Source organism: Salmo salar, chromosome 18, assembly GCF_965601325.2.
Source record: "Salmo salar chromosome 18, fSalSal1, whole genome shotgun sequence".
Taxonomy (NCBI): Eukaryota; Metazoa; Chordata; class Actinopteri; order Salmoniformes; family Salmonidae; genus Salmo; species Salmo salar.
In genome coordinates, this window is record NC_138308.1 from 80,810,486 (window position 1) to 80,827,916 (window position 17,431).

General features: G+C 44.3%; 1 protein-coding gene across 1 annotated transcript in view; it reads left to right on the forward strand.

Annotated features, from left to right (window-relative positions):
* Positions 1-13,293, forward strand: part of LOC106577785 (tyrosine-protein kinase SRK3) — a 43,463-nt gene extending 30,170 nt beyond the window's left edge. The window contains exons 4-6 of the mRNA XM_014156128.3: positions 9,684-9,842; positions 10,749-11,105; positions 12,865-13,293. Of these exons, the coding sequence (XP_014011603.3) occupies positions 9,684-9,842; positions 10,749-11,105; positions 12,865-13,037 (689 nt within the window). The 3' untranslated portion in view covers positions 13,038-13,293. The remainder of the gene's footprint in view (positions 1-9,683; positions 9,843-10,748; positions 11,106-12,864) is intronic.
* Positions 13,294-17,431: the final 4,138 nt, after the last annotated feature.

The window sequence follows — 17,431 nt, forward strand, 5'->3', positions numbered from 1 at the left end:
CGACCTGCGCCCAGAACAAGACTCCTTGTCAGCAGCCTCTGGGGCTTCTTCATCGGCTGCCTACACCTTCTTGACCCTGGTCCCATTTCTCTATGGATTTTATCACGGGCCTTCCATCCTCAGAGGGACACACGGTCATCCTGGTCATTTTGGACTGCTTTTCCAAGGTGGCACATTTCATTCCACTGCCTAAGCTTCCATCTGCCCGTGAGACTGCTCAGCTAGTTATTCAACACGTTTTTCGCCTTCATGGACTTCCTCTGTACATAGTCTCTGACCGGGGTCCCCAGTTTGCCTCCAGATTTTGGAGGGCATTCTGTACTCTTCTGGGGTCATCAGCCAGTCTGTCCTCGGGTTATCACCCTCAGTCCAATGGTCAAAATGAGCGGGTGAACCAGGATCTGGAGACTGCTTTACGGTGCTGTGTGTCCGCCAACCCCACCACTTGGAGTCAGCACCTTCCCTGGGTGGAGTATGCACACAACATTCTCCAGTGTTCCTCCACTGGTCTATCACCATTCCAGGCATTGTACAATTACCAGCCCCCCCTGTTTCCAGATCAGGAGATCGAAGTGACGGTTCCTTCCGCTCAATGCCTCATCTTTCGTTGCCGCCGTACCTGGAAGAGGGCTTGGTCAGCGCTTCTGAGGTCCTCAGCTCGGGTTCAATGACAGGCCAACCGTCTTTGTCGCCCGAGTCCCCTCCTGCGTCCAGGCCAAATAGTCTGGTTGTCTACTAGGGATCTGCCCCTACATGTGGAATCTAGGACTTTGGGCCATTTGAGGTCCTACAGCGCATCAATCCAGTGGCATATCGTCTTTGTCTTCCCCGGTCCATAAAGGTCCATTCCACCTTCCACATCTCCAGACTCAAGCCTGTGGTATTCAGTCCTCTCGTTCTGGCCACTCCGCCTCCACCTCCGCCTCGCATGATAGTGGGACAGCCAGCCTACAAGGTGCGATGCATCCTCTCCAGCCATTAGATCCAGCGGGGAACTCAGTATCTCATGGACTGGGAGGGTTACGGCCCTGAGAAACGTTCCTGGGTTCCGGGCCGGGACATTTTGGACCCCAGACTCATTCGGGACTTCCGTCAATGTTCAGCTAGCCCTGGTGGAACGTCAGAAGCCGTTCCTTGAGGGGGGAGTCCTGTCACAGGTAAGGTGTCATCATTGAGTGTACTCCCTGAGGGCGCCACTGGAGGGCACTCTTAGGTTATTTCTAGTGTCCAGGTGAACCTGATTTGGGCTTATTGGGTTCACCTGTTCTATGACTATTTAGGTTTTTCTGTGGACTGGGCCGGTTGCTCAGGTCTATTGTTTTGTGTAGTGTACTCATTTGCTATTGCTTTGTTGTTTTTTCTGTGAAGACTTTAGTAAATGTTCTGGATTTACCCTCACCTCTGCCTGCTGTGTTTCTCTGTGCCTGGGTCCATGAGTTTGTACTTGACGTACTGTCACAACCTGGCTAAATGAGACAGGTTGGGCTAAAATGCTTGCTCGCTAGCCTAACTTCCTTTCATGGGCAACGATGCGCCACGCCAGCTAGTTAACATCAGCCTACTACATATAGCTACATATTGAACTTCCATCCTCTCAGGCCAGGGGCACAATGTATGAATTTATAGTTGGATCAGAATTGCTGTTATAATCATTGGCCAGTCTGGAGAATTAAGTAAAACCACAAGTTCAAATCCCTATCTCGATCAATGGCTAATATAGGCATGATTTTAGCTAGCTTGCTAGCCACTGGAGGTCAACGACGCCGCAGTTTCTAAACCACGAGATGCAACAATTCAAGTTTTTTCTGGGAATGACGTATGGATTTTGATGTGATTGGTGTAAAGCCAAATCCAAACTAGCATCCCTTGACAGTTTTTTTTTGGTGTGCCAGGGCCATTCACAGTTGAGCTCACTAAGTTTAGCTTAACGCTGATTGGCTATTATTATAACTTTTTATCAAGGGAGGCCATATGCTCTCTGGCTTCCCTTGCTTTCAATGCTACAGGCGGCAACAATGTAATTGTCACAGATGTCGTAGTGGAGAGAAGACCAAAATGCAGCGGGTATGTGGATACTCATTCTTTTAATGGAAAAAACGAAAAGCATCCACAGGAAAAACAAAACAATAAACAGTACTCACAACTAGACGTGTAGCAGGCTCAATAAACGCAGTGCTCACAAACAATTACCCACAAACACAGACAAACACACCCTACTAATATAGGACTCCCAATCAAAGGCAACTCAACACACCTGTCTTTTACATTTACATTTACATTTAACATGTTAGGGCTAGGGGGCAGTATTGACACGGCCGGATAAAAAACGTACCAGATTTAATCTGGTTACTACTCCTGCCCAGTAACTAGAATATGCATATAATTATTGGCTTTGGATAGAAAACACCCTAAAGTTTCTAAAACTGTTTGAATGGTGTCTGTGAGTATAACAGAACTCATATGGCAGGCAAAAACCTGAGAAGATTCTGAAAAGGAAGTGGCCTGTCTGACAAGTTGTTGTTCATCTTGGCTCTTTTTATTGAAGACTGAGGATCTTTGCTGTAACGTGACACTTCCTACGGCTCCCATAGGCTCTCAGAGCCCGGGAAAAAGCTGAATGATATCGAGGCAGCCTCTGGCTGAAACACATTATCGCGTTTGGCAAGTGGCCGATCAGAGGACAATGGGCTTAGGCGCGTACACGAGTCGACACCGTGCTTTATTTTCTTTCCCTTTTTTACCTAAACGCAGATTCCCGGTCGGAATATTATAGCTTTTTTACGAGAAAAATGGCATAAAAATTGATTTTAAACAGCGGTTGACATGCTTCGAAGTACGGTAATGGAATATTTAAAAAAAAAATTGTCACGAAATGCGCCATGCTCGTCACCCTTATTTACCCTTTCAGATAGTGTCTAGAACGCACAAACAAAACGCCGCTGTTTGGATAAAACAATGGATTATTTGGGACCAAACCAACATTTGTTATTGAAGTAGAAGTCCTGGGAGTGCATTCTGACGAAGAACAGCAAAGGTAATAACATTTTTCTTATAGTAAATCTGACTTTGGTGAGTGCTAAACTTGCTGGGTGTCTAAATAGCTAGCCCTGTGATGCCGGGCTATCTACTGAGAATATTGCAAAATGTGCTTTCACCGAAAAGCTATTTTAAAATCGGACATATCGAGTGCATAGAGGAGTTCTGTATCTATAATTCTTAAAATAATTGTTATGTTTTTTGTGAACGTTTATCGTGAGTAATTTAGTAAATTCACCGGCAGTGTTCGGTGGGAATGCTAGTCACATGCTAGTCACATGCTAATGTAAAAAGCTGGTTTTTGATATAAATATGAACTTGATTGAACAAAACATGCATGTATTGAATAACATAATGTCCTGGGGTTGTCATCTGATGAAGATCATCAAAGGTTAGTGCTGCATTTAGCTGTGGTTTGGGTTTATGTGACATTATATGCTAGCTTGAAAAAATGGGTGTCTGATTATTTCTGGCTGGGTACTCTGCTGACATAATCTAATGTTTTGCTTTCGTTGTAAAGCCTTTTTGAAATCGGACAGTGTGGTTAGATTAACGAGAGTCTTGTCTTTAAAATGGTGTAAAATAGTCATATGTTTGAAAAATTGAATTTTTTGAATTTTTGAGGTATTTGAATATCGCGCCACGGGATTACACTGGCTGTTGAGTAGGTGGGACGCAAGCGTCCCACCTAGCCCATAGAGGTTAAGTCATTTAGCAGACGCTGTTATCCAGAGCGACTTACAAATTGGTGCATTCACCTTATGATATCCAGTGGAACAACCACTTTACAATAGTGCATCTAAATCTTTTAAGGGGGGGGGGTTAGAAGGATTACTTTATCCTATCCTAGGTATTCCTTAAAGAGGTGGGGTTTCAGGTGTCTCCGGAAGGTGGTGATTGACTCCGCTGTCCTGGCGTCGTGAGGGAGTTTGTTCCACCATTGGGGTGCCAGAGCAGCGAAGTTTTGACTGGGCTGAGCGGGAACTGTACATCCTCAGAGGTAGGGAGGCGAGCAGGCCAGAGGTGGGAGTCCAATCCCAATTAACTCTACATAGAAAACAAACCTAGAACCTATACCCACAACTAACTAACTAAACCTAGAAATACATAAACACAGAGCAGTGCCCAAAACCCCCGGAATACATAAATAAAACAACCTACTACCTACACCACCACCCCAAACCATATAAAACAAATACCCTCTGCCACATCCTGACCAAACTCCAACAACAAATAACCCTTAACTGGTCAGGACGTGACAGTACCCCCCCCCCCCTAAAGGTGCAGACCCCGGAATGCACCTAAAAGAAAAAACAAACCCCCCCCCAAAAATATCCCCCTAAACAATAAGGGAGGGAAGGGAGGGTGGCTGCCGTCAATGACGGCACTGTGCTACACCCTCCCTCCCCAACCCACCTATCCTGGAGGTGGCTCAGGTGCAGGACGTGGACCTCGCTCCACCTTCGGCGTCGCCCACTTCGGTGGCGCCGATAGCTGCAACCGGGCAGACGGGCCACTCGGGCTGACCCTGGCAGACGGACCACTCGGGCTGGGCCGGAGGACAGGGGGGCCACTCGGGCTGGGCGGAGGACAGGCGGGCCACTCGGGCTGGGCCGGAGGACAGGCGGGCCACTCGGGCTGGGCCGGAGGGCAGTCGGGCCACTCTGGCAGACCCGGGCAGTCGGGCCACTCTGGCAGACCCGGGCAGTCGGGCCACTCTGGCAGACCTGGACAGTCGGGCCACTCTGGCAGACGCGGGCATTCGGGCCACTCTGGCAGTCCCGGGCAGTCGGGCCACTCTGGCTGACGCACTAGATGCCTGATGCGTGGGGCTGGTATTGGATGTGCCAGTCTGGGCACACGCATCTTCGGGCTAGTGCGGGGAGCGGGAACAGGCTGAACAGGACTAGGCTGACTACTGGGAAGCTTGGTCCGGGTTGCTGGTATTGGTTGTGCCAGACTGGAGGTACTCACTTCCGGGAAAGCACGAGAGGCAGGAACCGGAAAGACTGATCCATGGAGGCGCGCAGGTGGCCGTGATCGCACCGCCTGCACAACCCGTCCTGGCTGGATGGAACTAGTAGCCCTGCACGAGCGGGGTGCTGGTGCAGGGCGGACTGGGCTGTGCGTGCGTGTAGGCAAGATAGTGCGCACCTCAGCGAAACACGGCGCTCTCACCTCCCTACGCATCTCCACATACTCACAGGTAGCTGGCTTATGGCTCTTCCTAGACCTAGCCAAACTACCCGTGTGCCCCCCCTAAAAAAATCTTGGGGGTGCCTCTCCGGCTTCCTCGCCAGCGCGTTCATAGCTTCAAAACGCCGCCTCTCAGCCTTCGCTTCCTCGATCTCCTCCCGTGGGCGACCACATTCCCCAGCCTGATGCCAAGGTCCAGCCCCGTCCAAAATCTCCTCCCAAGTCCATCTCTCCCCATAGTCCATATACTTAGCGTGCTGCTCCTCTCTCCACTGCTTGGTCTTGGTTTGGTGGGTAATTCTGTCACACGTGTCGTAGTGGAGAGAACACCAAAATGCAGCGGGTATGTGGATACTCATTCTTTTAACCTCTATGGGACCGGCGGGACGAATTCGTCCCACCTACGTAACAGCCACTTGCAGCCTGTGGCGCGATTTTCAAAATCTTAAAAATCCTATTACTTCAATTTCTCAAACATATGACTATTTTACAGCCATTTAAAGATAAGACTCTCGTTAATCTAACCACACTGTCCGATTTCAAAAAGGCTTTACAACGAAAGCAAAACATTAGATTATGTCAGCAGAGTACCAAGCCAGAAATAATCAGACACCCATTTTTCAAGCCAGCATATAATGTCACCAAAACCCAGAAGACAGCTAAATGCAGCACTCACCTTTGATGATCTTCATCAGATGACAACCCTAGGACATTATGTTATACAATACATGCATGTTTTGTTCAATCAAGTTCATATTTATATCAAAAACCAGCTTTTTACATTAGCATGTGACGTTCAGAACTAGCATACCCCCCGCAAACTTCCGGGGAATTCGCTAACATTTTACTAAATTACTCACGATAAACGTTCACAAAAAGCATAACAATTATTTTAAGAATTATAGATACAGACCTCCTCTATGCACTCGATATGTCCGATTTTAAAATAGCTTTTTGGTGAAAGCACATTTTGCAATATTCTAAGTACATAGCCCAGGCATCACGGGCTCGCTATTTAGACACCCGGCAAGTTTAGCACTCACCATAATCATATTTACTATTATAAAAATGTCATTACCTTTTGTTGTCTTCGTCAGAATGCACACCCAGGACAGCTACTTCAATAACAAATGTTGGTTTGGTCCAAAATAATCCATCGTTATATCCGAATAGCGGCGTTTTGTTCGTGCGTTCCAGACACTATCCGAAATAGTAAAGAAGTGTCACGCGCTTGGCGCAATTCCTGACAATAAAATTCAAAGTATTCCATTGCCGTACGTCGAAGCATGTCAACCGCTGTTTAAAATCAATTTTTACGTCATTTTTCTCGTAGAAAAGCGATAATATTCCGACAGGGAATCTCCTTTTCGGCAAACAGAGGAAAAAATCCCAAAGGCGGGGGCGGTCGGGGTCACGCGCATAAGCTAGTGTCTCTTGATGGGCCACTTGAGAAAGGCGATAATGTGTTTCAGCCTGGGGCTGGAATGACGACATTCTGTTTTTTCCCGGGCTCTGAGAGCCTATGGAAGACGTGGGAAGTGTCACGTTAGAGCAGAGATCCTTAGTAAATGATAGAGATGGCAAAGAAGTTCCAGAAATGGTCAGACAGGCCACTTCCTGTAAAGGAATCTCTCAGGTTTTGACCTGCCATTTGAGTTCTGTTATACTCACAGACACCATTCAAACAGTTTTAGAAAATTTAGGGTGTTTTCTATCCATATGTAATAAGTATATGCATATTCTAGTTACTGAGTAGGAGTGGTAACCAGATTAAATCGGGTATGTTTTTTATCCAGCCGTGTCAATGCTGCCCCCTAGCCCTAACAGGTTAATGGAAAAAACGAAAAGCATCCACAGGAAAAACGTAACAATAAACAGTACTCATGACTAGACAATGTAGCAGGCTCAATAAACGCAGTGCTCACAAACAATTACCCACAAACACACAGACAAACACACCCTACTAATATAGGACTCCCAATCAAAGGCAACTCAACACACCTGCCTTCAATTGGGAGTCCAATCCCAATTAACTCTAAATAGAAAACAAACCTAGAACCTATACCCACAACTAACTAACTAAACCTAGAAATACATAAACACAGAGCAGTGCCCAAAACCCCCGGAATACATAAATAAAACAACCTACTACCTACACCACCACCCCAAACCATATAAAACAAATACCCTCTGCCACATCCTGACCAAACTCCAACAACAAATAACCCTTAACTGGTCAGGACGTGACAGTACCCCCCCCCCCCTAAAGGTGCAGACCCCGGAATGCACCTAAAAGAAAAAACAAACCCCCAAACAAAAAATATCCCCCTAAACAATAAGGGAGAAGGGAGGGTGGCTGCCGTCAACGACGGCACTGTGCTACACCCTCCCTCCCCAACCCACCTATCCTGGAGGTGGCTCAGGTGCAGGACGTGGACCTCACTCCACCTTCGGCGTCACCCACTTCGGTGGCGCCGATAGCTGCGCCGGGCAGACGGGCCACTCGGGCTGACCCTGGCAGACGGACCACTCGGGCTGGGCCGGAGGACAGGCGGGCTACTCGGGCTGGGCCGGAGGACAGGCGGGCCACTCGGGCTGGGCCGGAGGACAGGCGGGCCACTCGGGCTGGGCCGGAGGACAGGCGGGCCACTCGGGCTGGGCCGGAGGACAGGCGGGCCACTCGGGCTGGGCCGGAGGACAGGCGGGCCACTCGGGCTGGGCCGGAGGACAGTCGGGCCACTCTGGCAGACCCGGGCAGTCGGGCCACTCTGGCAGACCCGGGCAGTCGGGCCACTCTGGCTGACGTACTAGATGCCTGATGCGTGGGGCTGGTATTGGATGTGCCAGTCTGGGCACACGCATCTTCGGGCTAGTGCGGGGAGCGGGAACAGGCTGAACAGGACTAGGCTGACTACTGGGAAGCTTGGTCCGGGTTGCTGGTATTGGTCGTGCCAGACTGGAGGTACTCACTTCTGGGAAAGCACGAGAGGCAGGAACCGGAAAGACTGGGCCATGGAGGCACGCAGGTGGCCGTGATCGCACCGCCTGCACAACCCGTCCTGGCTGGATGGAACTAGTAGCCCTGCACGAGCGGGGTGCTGGTGCAGGGCGGACTGGGGTGTGCGTGCGTGTAGGCGAGATAGTGCGCACCTCAGCGAAACACGGTGCTCTCACCTCCCTACGCATCTCCACATACTCACGGGTAGCTGGCTTATGGCTCTTCCTAGACCTAGCCAAACTACCCGTGTGCCCCCCCTAAAAAAATCTTGGGGGTGCCTCTCCGGCTTCCTCGCCAGCGTGTTCATGGCTTCAAAACGCCGCCTCTCAGCCTTCGCTTCCTCGATCTCCTCCCGTGGGCGACAGTATTTCCCAGCCTGATGCCAAGGTCCAGCCCCGTCCAAAATCTCCTCCCAAGTCCATCTTTCCCCATAGTCCATATACTTAGCGTGCTGCTCCTCTCTCCGCTGCTTGGTCTTGGTTTGGTGGGTAATTCTGTCACAGGTGTCGTAGTGGAGAGAAGACCAAAATGCAGCGGGTATGTGGTTACTCATTCTTTTAATGGAAAAAACGAAAAACATCCACAGGAAAAACAAAACAATAAACAGTACTCACGACTAGACAGTGTAGCAGGCTCAATAAACGCAGTGCTCACAAACAATTACCCACAAACACAGACAAACACACCCTACTAATATAGGACTCCCAATCAAAGGCAACTCAACACACCTGCCTTCAATTGGGAGTCCAATCCCAATTAACTCTACATAGAAAACAAACCTAGAACCTATACCCACAACTAACTAACTAAACCTAGAAATACATAAACACAGAGCAGTGCCCAAAACCCCCGGAATACATAAATAAAACAACCTACTACCTACACCACCACCCCAAACCATATAAAACAAATACCCTCTGCCACATCCTGACCAAACTCCAACAACAAATAACCCTTAACTGGTCAGGACGTGACAGTAATAGTAATACTCGCTCGGATACGTTCGCCGGTGAGATTCATTCAGTCTCTTGCGAATTGAAGTAAAAAAAAAAGTCTGATTTTTTTTGGGGGAAACCTGGCTTCCCTTGAAATCTATGAATACACGCCACTGGCCATAACTTCCCTTCAGGTCGGAACGCACAGCTGCCAGAAGGTGGACAACGTGGAGCCGGTGCAGGATATGGCTGGGAAAATGTACATGAATCCAGGGTTAGATTCCTGTACTCCTGATTACCCCAATATCCAAAATTATAAAATGAGAAGATTTGAAACACTCAGAAGCCACAGCAGTCATTTTGTAATGGCAGGTAGAACATTGCATTGAGCAAAAGGAGCCTGATTGCTTGACTATCCTTTGTTGTTCATCACAACGTGCCCTTCCAAGGTTCAGGTTTGATGGAATTCCAGCCAGTGTTGGAATAAAATAAACGGCCTGTGCTTGTTCTGCTCCTAGGCTCCATGAATCCTCAGGACTTCCTAAACGAGGCCCAGATCATGAGAACCATGGAGCATCCCAACATTATCAAGCTTTTGGCTGTCTGCACTAAGAAAGAACCCATCTACATCATCACTGAACTGATGAAGAAAGGAAGTCTGCTAGAATACCTCAAGAGTAAGAGTACACTGCTGTATGTGCCAGCCAAAGCCATGCAGTACATGCCTAGGAGTTTTTCCTAATTATATGACATATAACCCGGTCCAAAAAATCGAAGGGCTGTAGTCTATAATTTACTAGGTTATAGTTATCAGGTCACATGGTCAGAAACTCTTGGCCTTACTTAAGCTCTCAATTGTGGTGAACTATAACATTAGGCAGTGATTGAAAAAGTACCCCATTGTCATACTTGAGTAAAAGTAATGATACCTTAATAGATAATGACTAAGTAAAAGTGAAAGTCCCCCAGTAAAATAGCACTTGAGAAAAAGTCTTAGTATTTGGTTTTAAATATACTTAAGTATCAAAAGTAAATGTAATTGCTAAAATATTCCTAAGTATCAACAGTATGTCTTTTCAAATTCCTTATGTAAAGCAAACCAGGTGGCATGCTTCAACACTCGGACATAATTTACAAATGAAGCATGTGTCCACCAGATCAGACGCAGTATGGATCATCAGGGATGTTCTCCCAATAAGTGTGTGAATTAGACCATTTTCCTGTCTTGCTAACCATTCAAAATGTAACTGTTGGTTGTCAGGGAAAATGTATAGAGTTAAAAAAGTACATGTTCTTTATGAATGTATTAAAGTAAAAATAGTCAAAATATAAGTAAAGTAAACTAGATACCCCCAAAAATGACTTATGTAAAAATACTTTAAAGGACTAGTTAAGTACTTTACTGACTATAGGACATTTTGAACAAGTGTAGTACAGAATTATTTTGAAAAGTTCTATCTGTGAAAATATGAGCTTTCAAATTTCCACTAGTTCCTTTTAAATTAAAAGTGAAAATTATACCCTTCATGTCATTGAATTGTCTGAGACTTTTTCTCATTGTGCTTTCCTTCCCTGTTACACAGAAAACCGTCAAACTCTAGATATCTCCCACCAGATTGAGATGGCAGTCCAGGTGGCTTGTGGGATGGATTATCTGGAGAAGAATTTATACATCCACAGGGACCTGGCAGCCAGGAATGTGCTGGTTGGAGAGAATGTCTACAAGGTGGCTGACTTTGGCCTTGCCAGGGTCTTAATAAAAGCCCCATCTGACAGCCCGAACAGTCAATATTATAGAGTTATTGAGGGTGTATGTCTCCCTATCAGATGGACTGCTCCTGATGCCATTGTCAGCAATAGGTTCACCATCAAGAATGACGTGTGGTCTTTCGGCATCTTGCTGTATGAGATCATGACGTTTGGGATGGAACCCTATGCAAGTAAGATTTTTTTTCTGGGATTCTTGAAAGACAGGACAATTTCTATATTTTTCTTGATATGAACAACATTTTAAATATATCATTTGATACACCAAAGCATGAGCTATTACATCAAGTAAATGAAAAACCTAATTCTTACATTTATAAAATGCAACTAACTGTAACGATGACGCCGTGAGTCGAGAAGCAGGTGCAGGTAAAACTTAATGAAAACAACAATCATGAAACAAAACAGCGTAACAGAAGCGAGGTAGCATGAACACAGGTGCAATACCAACTGAGGAATGAACAAAAGTAAGGGTAATGAGGTCCAGGTGTGAATCACAATGATGAGTGCCAGGTGTGCGCAATGATTCCAAGGACCAGTGGTTAGTATTACGGCGACGTCGCGCGCCGGAGGAGAGGAGCAGGAATAGACGTGACACTAACCCATAAAAGACATGACATTTGACATTTATTGTCCAAGTGTTTAAAGGCCTTGTTTATTTTATTCTAACATTAGACTACTCATATGTAATGCACATCTGAACTTTTTTTGTTTCATTTTATGTAGCTATATAATGCTCCAGGGCTAATTTGTTAGCATTTTGGTAAGTTTAGCATTTTTTTTCTAGATTCAGAACACAAAACAGCATTTATAAAGCAAACATCATCCCTTCGATCTAGCACAGCAAGTACTTCAATAGTTTAAGCATATGTTGCAGAACTGTCACGCTTGCTCCCCCTCCCTGGTGCTCGGATTTGAGGTTTTACGGAGTTGACAAAAATTTTTCTTCATTCAAGTTCTTCCTCTGTTGCTTCATGACTCTTAAACCTAATTAAAATAAACATAAACATACTTTCTTAATCTCTCAAGGAGATGTAGTTTATGGTTGTGACCAAGAGGATATCAATATTGTTTGTTGAAATCTAAGTAGAGAACTTTACAGACTATGAGTGTTCTTGTTGCACTACACGTAATGAGGACATGAAGAAGGGGTCCTAATGGGGTGACTGACCCTGGTCATTCCTGATTAATTTAGGATTTTATGATGGAGTTGACCAAATCTCCAGACCTTTTTTTAGGAATCACAGTTTTGAAATAAATATTATTTAAACTCAGAGGGCTATTGCAAGAAACAACTAAGATCATTTTCCAGTTAATATTCATAATTGCCTGTTAGAACTTTTGGAGGGTTTGAAATTTGGATAATTTGCTCCTGACAAGGGCATTTCTGACATGGAAATTGAAAATATTAAGACAATTCCAAAAGCAAATCTTTCCCTTTATAAAATCCCCCTAAATGTAATTTAACTCAAATAATACGACCAAATACAAGTTTCCCTGCTGAACAAGTATTATCCCAACTTTTAAAAATCCCTGATATTTGATTTTATCTCTACAGAAAAAGGGTCACTGAGGGCCAAGATCTTTATGAAAAATGTTGATCTGTATCCTAATGTCATTGAGCAGGCATAGACAGTGCATGATTGAAGCACAAATCGGAGTTCTGCACCTCAAATTAGCATTTAGCATAATAACCCTACAACTTACTATAGTGCCATGTGGAGAGTATATGTGAGGTAGCAAGTTAGGAATAGGATTGTGTGAATAACATGCCCTCAGTAAAGACATTGAGGTTTTATCCAGCATTGGCTGATAATAAATTGAATGTAGCCTACACAAAATCTGCTGTGTTATGCTACATGCTTCAGTCTTGATTGATCTCACACAGTAAATCAATAACATTACACTATAATCAGTTTCTTATTGTTCCAGACATTAAAAACAACAACAAGCTGATCAAGAGGGTTACCGGAGGGTACAGGATGCCTTGCCCAAGAGACTGTCCAGAGAACATGTACCAGATCATGTCGGCCTGCTGGATGATGCAAGCAAATGACAGGCCCCTTTTCGAGTCACTGCATACAATGCTTAGTGATTTACAATGAGAGATTAAGTGTCCTTGAGTATCGATTAAGTACCAGTAATTATTTGATTATTGTTTCTCAGTTCTATCATCTCTTGTGAGTTCTGTAAAGTTCCTTAGCCTTATGTATACATAAACATCACTATCTTGGCTACCATGACATTATATTGATTTACTGACTGCACTTATAAGTTGAGGTCACCCTCTGCTGTATTCAGAGATGTTATATGCTTCCACGTGTTCCAGTGCATTGAATTAAACCTTTTCTTTTGCCATTACATTGTTGTACGATTTCATCTCTGATTCTACACTTCACACCTAAATATAAAAATTCCCAACACCAATAAGACATGAGGCATACACTTCTATTTCTCCGTTCCACTCTCTGGATGATGCCGACTGCATATCTCACTAAGTAGGGCAGGCTATCAACCCTGATAGGGTTGGCTATCAACCCTGATAACATGGTCTTTAACCCATTACATAATAATGAAGCGAATAAGAAATATGATTGTGTTGATACAGATTCAAATTTCTTGAAATTTGCCAGCAATAAGTATCAATTGTGATTACTATAATGTTAAACTGTTATACAACTTAAATTGCTTATCTAATTCCAAGACAAGCTTATTTTGTAGATAGTTATCTGTCTTTCCTCAGTCATGAATTTTATGTTGTTGCCTTTTCAGAAATATGGTTGACTGAAGAGACAACCATGCTTTGACATGTCTCCTTAATGCTGTTCACTACTGTAGAAAATCAATGGGAGGAGTGTCTATTTTTGTTCATAAACATTTGCAATTGTTTAAGAGAACCTCGCACTTACATCTAACATTGATGTTGAATCTCTTTTCACAGATATTCCCTCCTTTTCATTTTTTGGTGGTAAAGAAGTGGTAATCGATCGGCCACCCAATTCTGACATCTGTAGTTTCATTGATATCCTTGCATCAACCTTGGATTTGATTATAATGAAGATAACATGTGTTTTACATTGGGTGATTACAACATAAATGTGTTAAAGTGAGAACCACTCACTGACAGATTAAAAAAAATTAACTTTATACTCCAGCCATCTGTATCCCCTCATCTTTAAGCCCATAAGAGTGACAGACCAGTTCATCTGCCACCCTTATTGATTTTTTTATTTAATTGGACTACTGTGGTTTATACAGGTATACTGGCATATCTGAACACTTTTCAATTGTCCACTTCTCTTTGGCAGCTGGAAATGAACAGATGGGAATGATTAATAGCATTAAATGTAGAATATTTAACAAAAGTATTAGTGAGCGCTTTAAGATGTTGATTGATATTTCATGGGAAAATGTCTGTAATCAGGCTGATGTGGAGTCTGCTTACCAGACTTTTCATACATCTTTCAATTCTATATTTCACCACTGCTTTCCCTTAGTTAAACCACATAAGAGAGCAGCAATAGAGTTCTGGAAACCTTGGTTTACAACTGGTCTCAGTAAAAAAAAAAGTTGTATAAAAGGTTTCTTACAACCCTCCCCTGGATTCTGCAAATTACAAAAAGTGTAAGAACATTTACTCACCTACTTCGGATATCCCCAAAATATATTTTACTAACAAATTCCAAGAAGGCTTAAATAATATAAAGTCAACTTGGAAAATCATCAACTGTTGAATAAGAAAAAGGAATCTGCAACTATTCCATCTCAATATATTGTTGGAAATAAGACCTATACCGATCCTGATATTATTTCATGTGAATTACATTTTTTGTGAATAAGGGTTCCTCTCTGTCAAATACATTTTTGAATGCTGATGAAAATCTCTTGGATTACATTAAGGGACATTTCCCTTCTCTGCTTCAGTGTGATTAATGGAGGTAATTGGTATCTTAAAGATATCAGCAGCAAGTCATGGTGAGATTGGTGTCTTCCTCAATTACTGAGCCTCTAACATAGAGTACCAGTCAAAAGTTTGGACACACCTACTCATTCAAGGGTTTTTCTTTATTTTTCTTTAACTCTAATGAACTTATCCTCTGCAGCAGAGGTAACTCTGGGTCTCCCTTTCCTGTGGCGGTCCTCATGAGAGCCAGTTTCCTCATAGCGTTTGATGGTTTTTGTGACTGCAGTTCTTGAAATGTTCTGGATTGACGGACTGTCGTTTCTCTTTGCTTATTTGAGATGTTCTTGCCATAATATGGACTTGGTATTTTTACCAAATAGGGCTCTCTTCTGTATACCACCCCTACCTTGTCACAACACAACTGATTCAAATCAAATGTATTTATAAAGCCCTTCTTACATCAGCTGATGTCACAAAGTGCTGTACAAAAACCCAGCCTAAAAGCCCAAACAGCAAGCAATGCAGGTGTAGAAGCACGGTGGCTAGGAAAAACTCCCTAGAAAGGCCAGAACCTAGGGAAGAACCAGGCAATGAGGGGTGGCCAGTTTTCGTTTGGCTGTACCGGTTGGAGATTATAACAGAACATGGCCAAGCTGTAAAAATAATAATAATCACAGTGTTTGTAGAGGGTGCAACAGGTCAGCACCTCAGGAGTAAATGTCAGTTGGCGTTTCATAGCCGATCATTCAGAGTAGCACTACTGCTGCTGCTGTCTCTAGAGAGTTGAAAACAGTAGGTCAAGTTTCCATAGCCGCAGGCAGAACAGTTGAAACTGGAGCCGCAGGCAGAACAGTTGAAACTGGAGCAGTTGCATGACCAGGTGGACTGGGGACAGCAAGGAGTCATCAGGCCAGGTAGTCCTGAGGCATGGTCCTAGGGCTCAGGTCCTCCAAGAGAGAGAAAGGAAGAAAGGAGAGAAAGAGAGAATTAGACAGCATACTTAAATTCACACAGGACACGGATAAGACAGGAGAGATACTCCAGATATAACAGACTGACCCTAGCCCCCCGACACAAACTATTGCAGCGTAAATACTGGAGGCTGAGACAGGAGGGGTTGGGGGAGGCTGAGACAGGAGGTGTCGGGAGACACTGTGGCCCCATCTGACGATACCCCCGGACAGGACCAAACAGGCAGGATATAACCCCACCCACTTTGCCAAAGCACAGCCCCCACACCACTAGAGGGATATTTTCAACCACCAACTTACCATCCTGAGACAAGGCCGAGTATAGCCCACGAAGATCTCCCCCACAGCACAACCCAAGGGGGGGTGCCAACCCGGACAGGAAGATCACGTCAGTGACTCAACCCACTCAAGTGACGCACCCCTCCTAGGGACGGCATGGAAGAGCACCAGTAAGCGAGTGACTAAGCTTCTATAAAAGGGTTAGAGGCAGAGAATCCCAGTGGAGAGAGGGGAACCGGCCAGGCAGAGACAGCAAGGGCGGTTCGTTGCTCCAGTGCCTTTCCGTTCACCTTCACACTCCTGGGCCAGACTACACTCAATCATAGGACCTACTGAAGAGATGAGTCTTCAATAAAGACTTAACCTCTCTAGGGTAGGTGGCACCAAATCGTCCCACCTACGCAACAGCCAGTCTAATCCCGTGGCGCGATATTCAAATACCTTAAAAATGCTATTACTTCAATTTCTCAAACATATAACTATTTTACACCATTTTAAAGACAAGACTCTCCTTTATCTAACCACACTGTCCGATTTCAAAAAGGCTTTACAACGAAAGCAAAACATTAGATTATGTCAGCAGAGTACCCAGCCAGAAATAATCAGACACCCATTTTTCAAGCTAGCATATAATGTCACATAAACCCAAACCACAGCTAAATGCAGCACTAACCTTTGATGATCTTCATCAGATGACAACCCTAGGACATTATGTTATACAATACATGCATGTTTTGTTCAATCAAGTTCATATTCATATCAAAAAACAGCTTTTTACATTACCATGTGACGTTCAGAACTAGCATACCCCCCGCAAACTTCCGGGGAATTTACTAACAATTTACTAAATTACTCACGATAAACGTTCACAAAAAGCATAACAATAATTTTAAGAATTATAGATAAAGAACTCCTCTATGCACTCGATATGTCCGATTTTAAAATAGCTTTTTGGTGAAAGCACATTTTGCAATATTCTAAGTACATAACCCAGCCATCACGGGCTAGCTATTTAGACACCCAGCAAGTTTAGCCTTCACCAAAATCAGATTTACTATAACAAAAATGTTATTACCTTTGGTGTTCTTCGTCAGAATGCACTCCCAGGACTTCTACTTCAATAACAAATGTTGGTTTGGTCCAAAATAATCCATCGTTATATCCAAACAGCGGCGTTTTGTTCGTGCGTTCTAGACACTATCCAAAAAGGTAAATCAGTGTTACGAGCATGGCGCATTTCGTGACAAAAAAAATCGAAATATTCCATTACCGTACTTCGAAGCATGTCAACCTCTGTTTAAAATCAATTTTTATGCAATTTATCTCGTAAAAAAGCGATAATATT